At 44.5% G+C, this 14,192-nt stretch overlaps 1 protein-coding gene across 1 annotated transcript in view; it reads left to right on the top strand.

Moving 5' to 3' along the window:
- tmem121ab (transmembrane protein 121Ab) overlaps positions 1-13,935 on the top strand; it is a 40,498-nt gene extending 26,563 nt beyond the window's left edge. The window contains exon 2 of the mRNA XM_076755592.1: positions 10,942-13,935. Coding sequence (XP_076611707.1) covers positions 11,814-12,758 — 945 coding nt within the window. The 5' untranslated portion in view covers positions 10,942-11,813 and the 3' untranslated portion in view covers positions 12,759-13,935. The remainder of the gene's footprint in view (positions 1-10,941) is intronic.
- The last annotated feature ends 257 nt before the right edge of the window (positions 13,936-14,192 follow it).

Here is a 14,192-nt window from a genome sequence, read left to right as displayed (position 1 = left end):
TGCGTGATGTGTGAGAGCTGAGCGGCTCGGGACTCACGCTTTCAACACAGAGCCAAATTATCCATTCAATATCAACCACCCCATCAAAAGCTGCACACTGCTGAGCAGATTCACAACAGCAAACCAAAAGCCACTACAGTCTGTTCACAATGACTCAGCCAATAATTGCAAGGAAAACTCTAGTAGACAACACACTAATAAGGCCTGAAGGGAACGGCTGGTTGAGTAAGAGCCCCATCAAGTTGACGACAACCAGAAGTAAAATTATCACAGTTGTACAATTATTGTGGTTTTGGTGAAGTTCCAGTGAGCGCGTGCTTTCAGAGATGCACAGCACTTCCGAACTTTCGATTCATACCCAACCAGACCTCTGCAGATGCACATGCACAACAAATGGCACTCCACACAACTGTCTAATCCTGAGTGAAGTACGGTCTTCCATTTCATTATCATACAAAGCAGGTGTCGCCTTCAGCAAACAGCGTGCCCGTGAGACACATTCAAAGTTGTGCAACGTTTTGTCGAATACCCGGTTTCATTTCACAGACGTGGCAGAAAGCACGTGAACAGAATGTGACAGAGATCCTCATTGGCTGCCAAACATCTCCACTTAAGGTAAATGATCTTGTACTTGGTTTTAAAAACTCATCATCCTGAAAATGGGGAATATTTCTCACACCATCAATAGATTTTCCTCACTTGCTTCATGGAAAATAAGTTTTTAAGAGTGAATGTAAGATGAAATGACTTGTTGAAAGGGACATTTTTTTTTTTTCTGTGCTTTTTTCTGCCTTTTTTCACATTATCATCATAAATCCCTGGCTGGCAATATTTAAATCTGTTTCCTCTGCAAAGCTATCCGTTTTAACTCCCAGCTCATTAGCAGCACTTCAAATCCTCCCTCTATCGCATCTCTTCTGCCTTTTATTCAATCACGTGGAACAGCAACCCTTGCTCTCTTGCATCAATCCCTCTCTGCCTCTCCCTTCCTCTCATCTCCTCTCCCGTTTTCTCCAGTTAGTTTACTTTTCCCTCTGAGGACGGTGCATGAAGGTGACTGGTCCTGCCCCTTTACCTGCCAGTGCACATCTGTTTTATGCAAACTAGTGGGAGCAGCGGGGCGAGTGGGCGTTTAATTGAGACGGAAAACAAAGTGAGCTTTGGTGGCAGAACTCGGAGGATTCTTACTTCTCTGCGTTTTCAGCCACGGTTTGCCTCATTAATGCAATACAAAAATGATAAATACTGAATAGGACCTGTGAGGTTTTGATGTCTTTGGGAAGTCATTTTACCCCCAAGTGCAACGGAAAGCAAACAGAGTGGAAGCGTGACTGGAATGGGGTATGGATGCCACCTCCCTCGGGGTGGCTAGATTAGAAATGGCGACAGTGAACACAGGAGGAGGAATTGCAAGGCATGGCAAAAGAGCAAGCTGAGGAGAGCAGAAGCGGGGGGGAGTGGGTTATTGACACAGAGATTAAATGGATCTCCCCGTAAAACCGCTGGATAAAAATCACTTCTGTCCCTGGGTGATCGCACACCCAAATCATCATTAGAGAAATGAATATGAGCGTTGGTGTCGCATGGGCGAATCAATACGCTTGTTAAAGTCTTGCCTTTATGTGCATGGTAGAATTAAAAGCTAGGGGAGTGCGTAATAGTGTGTTACCGTGGTACAGCTTCAGCGCCATGCTGGAGATGTTTGTCTGAGTGTGTGTGTTTGCATGTGTGTGTGTGTGTGTGTGTGTGTGTGTAAGGATGAGGGGTAATGGTAATCACTGCGGCACTTCATGCTCTTTTGTGGCTCTCAATTTAAAAAATTAAAAGGGGGCGTCCAACAATCACTTGAGGGGACAATCCAATTATCAGTGTGAGGGGTAGTTACAGTATGTGCTCGAAGGTGTGTTTTTTTCCCAACAGAAGGGATTAAAGGGAAGCTAGACTTAATTATTCAGGAATTCCTAATTGTTATTACTCAAGTTTAAGTCGCAAAAGCAAAAAGGCCGGGACAAAGCAGCCGGGATTTATGTGCCGTCCTGCTCCGCTGACTGCATTCTGGGAAGTTTGATAAAAGTGAGAGAAAATGAAGGGTTATTTCAAGGGGGGTGAGGTTATGTTTCGCTGATCAGAGCTGACAGCAGCATGAGAGGCTACAGCACATTTGGGCATTAAAGCGCCTTTTGTAGGTCAAGTGAAATGTCAGAGACCACAGGTGTAACGGGGTTCCCCCTGTGTGGGACCAGGTTTACAGACGTTTCCCCATTTCTCACTGCTATGATTTCATTTTGTCCTCTTAAACGATGGAAAAAAGGGTTTTTCTTCATCTATAAAAGCACCAATCAACTCAAACATCATGTAATATCGGGAGAACATCGTATTTTTAGTCTTTAAAGCTGCCTTAATCAATACTTTTATATGACTACATGTAACATGTGAAGGGTCACTCACATGAATCCACAGATCAGCAGCTCTGCCACTCTGCCACTCCCCTCAGCTCTACACAGTGTCGTACAGCTCATTGTTTTGGGTTTATGGCCCGCGACTTCACTGGGTATTTTTTCAGTCTCGCCGCTCACCTCAACCTCGTTTCCAGCCTCAGCAGGCAGCTGTTTTTAACAAAAAAGCCTCGAATAAACCCACTGTATGTGACTTATCCAACACCAAACAGCAGACCATTTTTATGAACATAGTGGAGCTTTAAGCAGCTAACTGGGAACCAAAAGAAATCAGTAACAGGAGACTGAATTTTGACTTCACGGATGCAGAAACAACACTTGAAATTGATGCTAATGCGGCTTGGTGTCAACTGGATGTGGAAAAGGGCAACTGTTTGCAAACACTTTTGTCAAATCAGCTTTATAATGTCATAATATGTCAGTGTTTCCAGCTTGTTCTGCCACCAACGCATCACTGAAAATGAATGCTGCTTTAAAGTCTTCATTAATATAGATTTTTTTTTTTTTTTTTTTCCAGGCTAACTTCTTCCCTTGTAATAACACTGAGTTTTGATTAATGTTTTCAAAAGATCATTTTTATCTACAGACACAGGACAGGAAAGAAAAGCCTGTCTACACAGAGCGCTGAAGTGAAACCAGAACTTCCAGATTTTGCTCCAGAAGTATGAAAAACTCAATTAAAAAAGAAAAATAAGAAAAAAAATAAAATAAAAATCACACTGACGTTTGCAATAACGCGCATTAACAAACATCCAGCCCTGGAACATCAGCTTGCTCAGGAGTGTGTGCACTGCTCCGTTCATTTTGAATAAAAGTATGAAATGTTATTGCTATTTTAAGCAGCCTTTAATGAACACCATTTCCCAAAAGCCCGAGCCCACCATGGCTTAAATGTCAGCAGTTTGACAGACCGAGGCCGGCTGAGTGGCAGGGCGAGCAGGCGGGAGTCAGCAGAGGTTACAGCTAAAAACTGAAGCGAGAAGAGATGGTGGGTGGAAGCCAACTCGAAATCTAATGGGGACTATAGTCGCATGAATGCTAACAAATAAATCATGGTTCAGCTTTGATAAAATCATCAAGGGCTCAAAGTGTAATAGCGAGTGCTGTAGCAGATACTCAGTGATCGTAGAATATGGATGGTGAACCCCGGGATTCTCTCTTTCAGAGCGGCAGATGAAAGAAGCCCTCAATGAGAGATTGCATTGAGTTACAGAAGCTTGTGGAACGGCGGCTCTCGGTGCCGTCAGGAACTCAACGTATTGACTTGATACCTTTGATTTCAGCCTCTTCCAAACTGCGCGTTAAGAGAAAACAGAAATTATTAAAACAAAAAGGTTAAACGTCTGCCAGCTGTATCCACTTATACAGGATCGTTTTTGGACAGCGTTCAAGAGGGGCTTTTCTCGTGTGTATACGTCGGGCAACTAGTCAGCCTCGCCCCCTGTGTCGGTGACTAACTGCCGGGTGGGATGTCAGAGGGCTGCTCTTCACTTTGATGATGACTCACTGTGGCATAGTGCCTTTGATCCTCTCCCCAGCTTTGTGAATAAAGAATACACTTTGATTGACGCTGCGCACATTATGGCCGTTTGAGAGTTGGCAGGGGAGAAAAAGACACGTCTGTCACGTTGAAAAGCCCCCCTGTCTCTGCTGCTGGGGGCCAAGTTGGAGGATAGCACTTTTGAGCTGCTTTCAACATCTAACCCTATACAATGCCTATTATGGGTGCCTACCCTGCGTAGCATCTATCTATCCTTTGTCATGTGCAGCTTGTTTGATTTCAGCAGCGTTTGATCAACACCCACGGCCATTTAAAAGCACAGACAGCTCGAATGCAGATTGGGTTAGTTACAGTTATGTGCCGAAATGAACCTTCAGTGCTTATCACGCACACAATGTGACATGGCAAAGGAGAGTGAGGATCAGCCTTAATCAACTATAATGGGTGATAAAATGAGCTTAGCCACTGCTACAAAACATGGCCCTCGTCTTAGTTTCAGATCCTCCTCAGTATTCTAACCCAGTGCGATCTCATAAGCAATTACAAGCATATTATTCAGGGATAACAGGAAAACAAGAGAATGGGAATCTAAGAGCAGCGGGTAACATACAAACCTTGTGTATTGTGCTTTGACTAAATGAGGTGTGTGCCTTTGAATTGCACAAAATAGGTGGAAAGGACTAAACAGGCCAAAAATAATGACAACACAAATGCAAAGCGGACGCGGTTGGAATTTCAACGCGCGACAGTGATCTATTAGATACAGCAGATATAAACTGTGAATAATGCATCACAGACAAGGCTAAGCCCTATGAGGGCAGCTGACTCGGGCGCTTTTAATACGTTAAGGAAATGTGCAGAGCGCCTAAGAGATGTCACACACATTCATCAGAGCGAACGCGGAGAATCAGGCCGACATGTTTGAATACAGCCAGGTTGGTTATTGGAGACACTTCTTAACATGTATTCAGGGATTTGGGGGATATAATACCTTGCTATGGTATAATCAGTGCAGGATGTATGTGATCAGTGTGTGGTTACAGCGCGTTATCAGGCAGAGAAAGATGGGATAAAGACGTGACCTGCAGATTGCTATCCTGTCAGCAACCTTCCAGGCGAGGAAAGTGTGTGCGTAAGAGCCTCCTACATGCACACATGTGTGCATGGGCGCATGCTTGTGCAGTACCCGTGTGTGTGTGTGTGTGTGTGTGTGTGTGTGTGTGTGTGTGTGTGTGTGTTAAGCTGATGTGTGTGCACAAGCGTTTGTTCCGCTGAGCTGTGCTGAGCTGTACTCTGTGTACTGGGCAAATTCAAAGCAATCTGCCACTTCTCCCAAAACTAGCCGAGCGCTGACTGTAACACAAAGGACGGTGCAGAACACCTGCTGAGATGATGGAGGTGGCTCGCAGCCAAGACGACATATGGGTCTCATTTCGGCCCTAATGAAGACAACCTGACATAAATATCGGACAAAACGGACCACTCCGGAGGCCGGCGCCGTCCCACTGCAGCGTCGCTGACATTGACGTAAACATCTGATCATCCTCGGGGTGTGGAGGCAGCAGAAAGGAGAAGAGCGTGGAGTGAAAGCAGAGTTGGGGATATAATACGATACATTTAATGCATATCAATGCGGCTTCCCAAAAGCATAAACATCTCAGTCTTCTTTGAAGCCTACAGGTAACAGAGCACACTACCCACAGTTGCAGGATGAAATGATTTTGCTGCTGTAAACAAGTGCGAGCGCACAGTCCTCACAAGGTTTATGAAGTGTCAGAACATCTCGGCGTTAAAAGAAAAGCCTCTTGAAGCTTCACTATCCTTAATCTCTGAGACGGTGTCAGAAAAGACAAACATCAGTGGAAAGAACACAGGTAATTAAGTTAAGTCAGTGCTTGAAAGTAAACCGTTTTTTTTTTTGTGCGTACTCAAAAGCAGCACCTGCAAACAGCACTGCTTCAACAACTTCAGATCGGATTTTTTTCCCCACACGGTCGAGAGTGGATAAAATCCTGTGCCAAAATACTGTTCTTCCAGTCCTACTGACTGTCTTACTCTTTGGCCCAAACAGACCTTCCCACTGTTTTTCTAACAACTGACAAAAACAAACAAAAAAAAAAAAAACTAGCAGTAACGCCACTGGCTGTCCCGACCTTTGTCCGTGTTGTGATCCATGCGGAGGCCTGCGGCCAGTCAGGGAGGCTAACTGTTAATATAACTGCCTGACAAGGAGGCGCTGGCTGTTTAGAGAGATAATGGCCTGGACCACAGACACAGTAATAGCCTCCCTCTGCGAAGAAATGTTGTACTGCCACTTCACAGCCCTCTATGTTGTCTATTTATAGTACGCCATAATTAATACGCTGTAATTGAAGCATATAAGCAAAGCTGAAACGTACAGCGTGCAGCACACAGAGGGAAAACTAGTTTAAAGCTAGTTTACATCCATGTCCGTCCAAACTCATGTAATACACGCACTTAAGACTTTGAAGGGATTTAATAATAAGACATTATCTGTGCTTCACGCACACCTTCAACACTGCAGCACAGAAGATCTACACAATCAGCGCAGTTTCGAGGTGGACACCCAAGATTAGTGTCTTTGATTCGGTACATGACCAAATGAGAAATACGGTCACAATCTGCACTTTTGTTCCTGAGCAATGGCGTTGAACACCGGCTCATCGTGCGGGAACATAACAGTAACAACACACTTCTTTGTTTCTATGTTTAAATTCTGTCACGACTTCTTGAGTTGTGGACAAAAACGTGTTTTGTGAGGTCAGAGTGATCTTGACATTTGACCAGGGTTGCAGCAGTGTGCTGCCTTCACGGTCTACACTTCACAGTATGAATACTGATGGTTACCATAGCGTGTGCGTTTGCTTGAGTTGAATTCTACCACATTAGTGTAACAGTTCAAGTTCATATAAATTTTCAAGTCTGTCAGGACATAATATTTTATGAAATTGTAATAAAGTATTTGCTGAGCCAAAAGCCCTTTTGTTCTCATATGTTTATGGATCACAACAGTAACTGTGTAATACTGCGACTCCATGACACTGTGATATTTTCTGGTACAATTATCGATGAAAAGCTCATACAACTGCAAGCCTTCCTTTGACAACCAAATTTTCATCGTTGCTGAGATTTGGCGTTCAGGAGAACAGGATGGACGGACAAACCGCAAACACAACGCCTCTGGCTACGGCTGCTGCCTGCGTAGAGCCATGAAAGTCAAGCAAAGATGTGAAATTATAGTCAGCACAGTTGTCAAATATCATATCAATGGACATTTCTTTCCTTCTTTTTTCTATTTCTGCAGACACTCGGGGCTAATCTTCAGCCTGGAGTTATGCATTATAAATGCTGAGCAGAATATGCAAAACAGAGCAGCGCACTTCTGTCGTCGCTTCGCTCAGACAAAGGCACTTTTCTGCAGTACATGACAGAAGGATTAATAATCATCCATTACTGTCAAAGTTCATCAACTTCCTGTTTCATAAGGCACCCATGTAGCGCCAAACCGGGGCAATAACATCTTGGGATCAGTGTTTCGCAGATGAAGTCATAGTTCATGGCTTCATTGCTGAAGTCACAGGAGCTTCACACCATCCAACTCAGCACTCTCACACTATCAAGGCGGCTGTAATCCGTTCATTAGGGAAACAATCTCAAAGTGTCTTTTTGATAATTAATGGCATTTAAATGATGATGTGATGTACTGTATATGCGGGAGCAGCCTTCCTTATAGCATGTTAATGATCCACAGCATTCTGCTAATCAGTCAATTAATCACCATCTTATGAATTTAATCTCTTACTTAGGCCCTGTTCTACATAATGGATTTTAAACATTCAAATTCATGCTCGGATTACAAATGAGGCTCATTCCAGTGTCATGCTCTTCTTAAACCAGGCTTCCACTGACAGCCTTTGATGTGACGTCTTCCTGGATGTAACATGTTCTGCTTCTTTATGTCACAGTGACAGAGCTTACAATGCATTCCTTGAAATTTTTTGCGAGGAGATATTAAAGCTCTGATTTTGTCTGTATATCCTTTCCGGGTGTACATGCAGCTTGTGTTCTTCCAGGGTGGTATTTTCTGATGAAAAAAATAACCTCTCCACAATCTTTGGATCTCCTTCAAAAAGCTCAAAAGCCCATTTTGCTTTGGTGATTTCACAGAGCGCGGCTGAAAACAAACTCATGTTTATTTATCACAAACTTAAATCTCTCGAATCGAGAGCTCAGTCAAAATGTGAGTGAAGTAGAAGTCTTTGATTTAGAAAAGCAAATATTGTGGTGGAACAATTTGTAATACATTTCCGGGTTGCTTTTTTTTTGTCCCCCCAAAAGAATCAAATCAATATCATTGAAAAGGTTGCGATCAGTTATCAGTGAACGGCAACAGCACAAACTTAAGCTCTGACCTTGAGTTTTTGTCAGAAACGCTGTTGATGACATATTTAAGATCATGACATTTCCTATTTTATTCATGTTATTTCCAACCTTGGTACCACTTCCTAATGAGACGAGCATTGATCATACGCATGTGTACTGGTGGTATTGATCACCTCATCAACAAAAAAGTGAATTAGCATATTTGGGCAAATATTTAACTTTAATTTTTTTAAGCATGTTATTAGCCATGTTTCCATATGGCTAATAAGGCAAAAGTTGATGGAAATCGTTCTAAAAATTCCTCAATGTAACCAAAAATGTGTTTAATAAAAAGAGTTAATGCGCTTCATGGAAAGATGGCTACTTCTTCCACTCTCTATATTAATACATGTGTTACATCGTCCATACTTTATTTACTTTATTAGCTCCAAACCAGTTGATGGAAACAAGCCTAATTCGCATTTTGTTTTCATATTCGCTTGACAATCAGATGGAAACAAGGTAACTGAGACTTATAACTACACACTCGATGACTTATTACAAAGCGTCACAACCATCAACATCAGTGCATTACTAACATGTATAACTGCATTATTATCTAATGGAATATAATGTTTCACAGCATTTGTTGGTGTTAATGACTTCTGCTATCTAGAGCTGTTTATCCTGAGATGATCATGGGGGGCTGGAGCCAATCCCAGCTGCCCTATTACAGATTATTAATATATAAAACATTAACAAAAGACTTAATGACTTTGTTGAAGTCGTCATTAAGGTGCATAATTAGAAAGTCACACCTTAATCTTAGTTAAGGAGGCACTTCATTGACTTCACACCTCAAATTCAAATTAATTGCCACGGAGAGTACGATTCAGCCCCCTCTCACTCTGAAAATAACCCCAACGTCAGCATCATTTTCATGCCCTTGTTAGACAGCGATACTAGAGAGATGACAGGAAATGACGGAGAGCGATATGGAACAACACGCGTCTGAGGCCCCCGCCAGGATTCACGCCGGGGACGTCACGGTTCATGGTTGGCGCCCCCTGTTGCTTTGATCGTGACCTAATTCAAGTCTGTCTTTTTGGTCCCCCATCTTTATGGAAAAGCAATACTGACTAAGTGGAGTGCCCCTTTAAGATCGATATTTAATGTTTATGCACACTTAAGGCTCTTACCTGTCAGTTTTTTAGACTAAAGTCACACTAAAACTATTATATACTATCATTTATTCATGTCTGGATCTGTAACGTCATCTAAAATTCCCCTGTTTGCACTTCTTGTGACCGGAGGAAGATGCTTTTTCTGAAGGATACAGTCACGTCCTGATTTGAGACGTACCTCTGCTGACAGAAACACTAATGCGATTTATTTGTGTTCTGCTTGAAGTATCCAGTGACAGGAGGAGCAGACGGGAGCGAACAGAACAGGACAGAGCGACAGATAAATTCTAGTTTCTGCCGAAGCTCACCAAACTCGACCTGAGCGAGATGTTTCTGCTCAATTAACACACTTCACTTTATTTTACCCAGCCTTGTTTCCTCTATATGCTAATATTTAGACAAGCTGTGTTATTTATGGATGAGGCCAGCGCGCAAGGTGGGCTCCTGCTGGCTAGTTAAACGCTTGGCGTCTGTACATATTTATTCATTTTTTATGGAAAGTGCTGTAAATGCCCAACCGGACTGTTGATGAGAGGCCCCCCCACACACACACACCCCGACCCGTCACACGCCTCAACACACACATCAGCTGGAATACTAAACAGGTCAAAACAGAAGCACCTTGAAACATCATTCAACAAAAATAGACTGTAATTGGAGAGTGTAAATGGGGCTCGAACCGAAGCTAAAATAAAACCTGAGGTACGTCACCATGATCAGTGTACGGTTTTTACGTTGGACACTGAGCGTGCGTGGAGACACGAGGTTAGAACAGAAATGTGGTTTAGCTATCTGACAGTCCATGAAAAATACACACTGTACTGCACATATACTGCAATCCCAATTCCCTTGTTTCCGTTTAGGAGCTACTGTACACCAGACTGACTGGAAATGTGAAAAAAGTGAGCTCTGCCATCGTTTCTCACCCACCCACCCCCTCCCCCTTCCCTGAGAAGAAAATGCGCCATGTAATGCAGAAAAAAGCAAAAGAGGTGCTGAGCAGTTAGCTACTGTATGAGACTTTAAAATTAGTTTCTACAATTTCTTGTTAAAGAAAAAAAAACTATTAATTTAATTCCCCAAATTTTAACTACTGGACATTATGGCTCCAAATGTGCTGAATGTAATAACATTACCATTGGAGCATATTGAGCCATGCATCCGGCTGTCTCGTGACACAGACAATAGAGAGGTAATGACATCCTGAAGCAGTCTCACCGTAACGTGCAATATGTTCTGCCTATCAATAGTGAAACAGGCTATATTCGAGCCAAGCTGACACATTATTTGGCTGCTCATATGTGGACGGCCGTTGGCAATGAAAACTGTGTTATATGGCCCAGTAGTGCTGACAGGTTTCTTTCTCCTTCTCCTCTGCCCTCCCCCTCTTTTCCACTTTATTTCCTCCCTCTTCTAGGCCGTGGAGAGGCTGGCACGTGGCAAAAGGAGGGGGGAAGGATGGATCTTCAGCCCGGTGTAAGAGCCACCCCCCAGGGAAGCCGGCGTGGGACGCAAGGCCTCATGGGCCGTTGACCTGCTGTCTTCTGTGATTTATGGCGGCTGGGGGCCTCTGGCCACTGCAGACTCCTCTCCTCTCTCTCCTCCGCTTCCCTTCGCAGACGCTGCAGGATCGCGAGGCGCCACACACACTGCACCACCGTCTACGGGAGTATCCAAAGAGGAATTCCTCGCACATGCTGGGCTGCAGCACCGGCGCGCATACGTCCACTGCTTCCAACACGGCCTCATACAAAAATAAACACCTCCATAAACATTTCTACACTGCAGCACTGTGTCCCTCAACCCCATCACATGTCCATTAGACCGAGCCTGCTCTGTGAGTATTCGCCATTTGACTGTGTGTGGATTACTATCAGTCATGGTGTGTCAGGCGTGGAGCCCTCGGTGTAGCTGCTGCTCACAGGCAGAGGCGGATCAATGGAAGTGCGTTGAGTAACGAGGTGATGTTCCTGTTTTCACATAGTCTGAGAGCAATCGGCAGCCAGCATACCTCCGCTGACTCCACACACTGCTCTGTTTCTATAACCGCAATAACCGTCCTCCTCTATGGACTATTAGTGTCGTGACTTATTGTATTATTTTAATATTAGACACACTAGCTGGACATTTGCTCCTGTGCACACCAGAGCTGTCAGAGCACCTAAAATATCCCTTTTTTTCCTCCAACCATTAAGGTCTGGAGTGGACACAGAGGTGTAATTTCCTTCTGGACTATTTTTACTTTTGAAAGCTGGGGACTGAGAGTGAGAGCCAGCAGGTGCCCTCGCCATGGTGTTGCCGCCCCCAGACAAACGCCACGTGTGCCTGACCACCATCGTCATCATGACCAGCATGGCCTTCATGGACGCCTACCTGGTGGAGCAGAACCAGGGTCCCAGAAAGATTGGTGTGTGTATCATAGTGCTGGTGGGGGACGTGTGCTTCCTCATAGTGCTGCGATACGTGGCAGTGTGGGTCGGCGCCGAGGTGCGGACCGCCCGACGAGGATACGCCATGATCCTCTGGTTTCTGTACATCTTTGTACTGGAGATCAAGCTCTACTTTGTCTTCCAGAATTGCAAGGCAGACAGGAAGAGTTTGGAGACGGTGGCCCGGAAGGCTTTGACGTTATTATTATCCGTATGCGTACCAGGCTTATACTTGGTCCTAGTGGCTCTGGATAGTATGGAATATGTGAGAACTTTCCGCAAGAAGGAGGACATGAGGAGTCGCCTGTTCTGGGTTGCTCTGGACCTGCTGGACCTGCTGGATATCCAAGCCAACCTGTGGGAGCCCCAGCGGACAGGCCTGCCCATCTGGGCCGAGGGCCTGATGTTCTTCTACTGCTACATCCTGCTGCTCATCCTGCCCTGCGTGTCGCTCAGTGAAATCAGCATGCAGGGGGAGCACATGTCGCCCCAGAAGATGATGCTGTACCCGGTCCTGAGCCTGGTCACCATAAACGTGGTCACCATCCTCATACGAGGTGTAAACATGGTACTGTTTCAGGACAGCCGCGTTTCCACCATCTTTGTCGGAAAGAACGTGGTGGCCATCGCCACCAAGGCGTCCACCTTCCTGGAGTACCGCAGGCAGGTGAAGGAGTTCCCCCACCCGCAGAACGCCATGGCGCTAGAGCTGCAGCAGAACTCTGTCAGCCACACGCAGCCGCTGCCCAACGCCACCAGTTTGCCACATGAACCTTCGCCGGCACAAGACGTCATCGACACATGACCGCCAGCGCCGGACGGAGCGCTGGACCATTAGAGACTGACTGCTTTTTATGAAAGCTTCAGTGAGTGGAAGTAGAAATCAGCTGCATGACAGGATGATATTCTGCTCTTGTCAAGCCCACATGAACTGCGGTGAAACCATAAAAGAGATTTTCAGCATCACCTGCCTGTCAGAACATTCTGTAAACCTACACTTGACTGAGCGCAGCGTGTAGACTTTAGAAATCAAGTCAGAGGTTTTTATCGTGCTATTGTGTTTTTAATTGTTTCAAATGTTTTAAAAGTTCAAACTTTTATTAAGAGACAATCTCCACACTGCGCAGCCCGCTGACATTATGTTGTGTAAAATGGACAGTTGATCCCCCCCCCCCGCGGTGAGTGTGTTGTATTTTCTAAAGGTCACTTTTTCGACAGTGTGGCATTTCCTTTGTATTCCAGCACTAAAGGACAAGCCACTCAGTGTGAGGCACTGATGGAGAGGAGGAGCAGAGAGTGACACGGGTCAGTCATGTGGGGCTAACTGTGCTGTGCTCGAGCGAGGTCGGCAGCAGACGAATGCTCTTCCTTCTGCGTTTGGTTCTGCTGAGAAAGGAGCTCTGTGGAAGCCGCTGCCTCGGTCAGTGCGACGCTTTACGACCAAAAGTCTGATTAAAGCGCCAGAGCTCAGCACTACACCAGCCACTGCAGGCATCCAAGCGTGTGTTTTACTGGGTGTGTGTCCACGTGCACGCACACCCAGTCCTTTGGGTGTGTGTGTGTGTGCCTGCGAGCGTACGTGTTGGCCACAGCGGGTTTAGCTTATTTCAAATTGTTTTGGAAGAGATGTGAGTGGTTGATGTGTGCCACGAATTGCAAATGAGACAAAATATGTAGAGAAAGGGGAAAAAAATATATGATAAATACGATGGGGGGTGAGATATTTTCTGTTTCCTGTACTGTACATTCCTCTAAAACTAGCTGCAAGTCAGAGAACGCAGAGATCAGAGTCCAGAGAACGCCTCGCTGAAGAATTGACAAAAAAATTAAAAACATAAATACAATAACATAAACAGAATTTCTGATGTTATTCAGTTGGTTATTATTATTAATATCATTATTCTTATTATTATGTACATTCTTTACTTGTTGGAGGCCAATGATGTTTTAATAAAAGTATAAATAAAAGAATAATGATGACAGCACGGTTTCTTTTCCCAAATTTGTCATTACGATGAAATAAATGTTATTTTTAGCTAAATTGAGGAGTGTTTGGTGCTCTTGTTGTACTTGAAAGCAACGTAACAGCAGCACCACGTCTGTTATGCTTTGCATGGAGGAATGCACACAGCACATAAATATTTAAGTTGAGCAGCCTCCTCCCGGACTCCGGCATTAATTTTCTACCCCTCAGGCTAACACGTTTGGGGAAAGCAAGCAATGAATTTATCTTTAAAAA

The sequence above is a fragment of the Chaetodon auriga genome, chromosome 18 (genome assembly GCF_051107435.1).
Source record: "Chaetodon auriga isolate fChaAug3 chromosome 18, fChaAug3.hap1, whole genome shotgun sequence".
Taxonomy (NCBI): domain Eukaryota; kingdom Metazoa; phylum Chordata; class Actinopteri; order Chaetodontiformes; family Chaetodontidae; genus Chaetodon; species Chaetodon auriga.
Note: the sequence above shows the minus strand (reverse complement) of the source record. Positions and strands in the feature narration are given on the sequence as shown.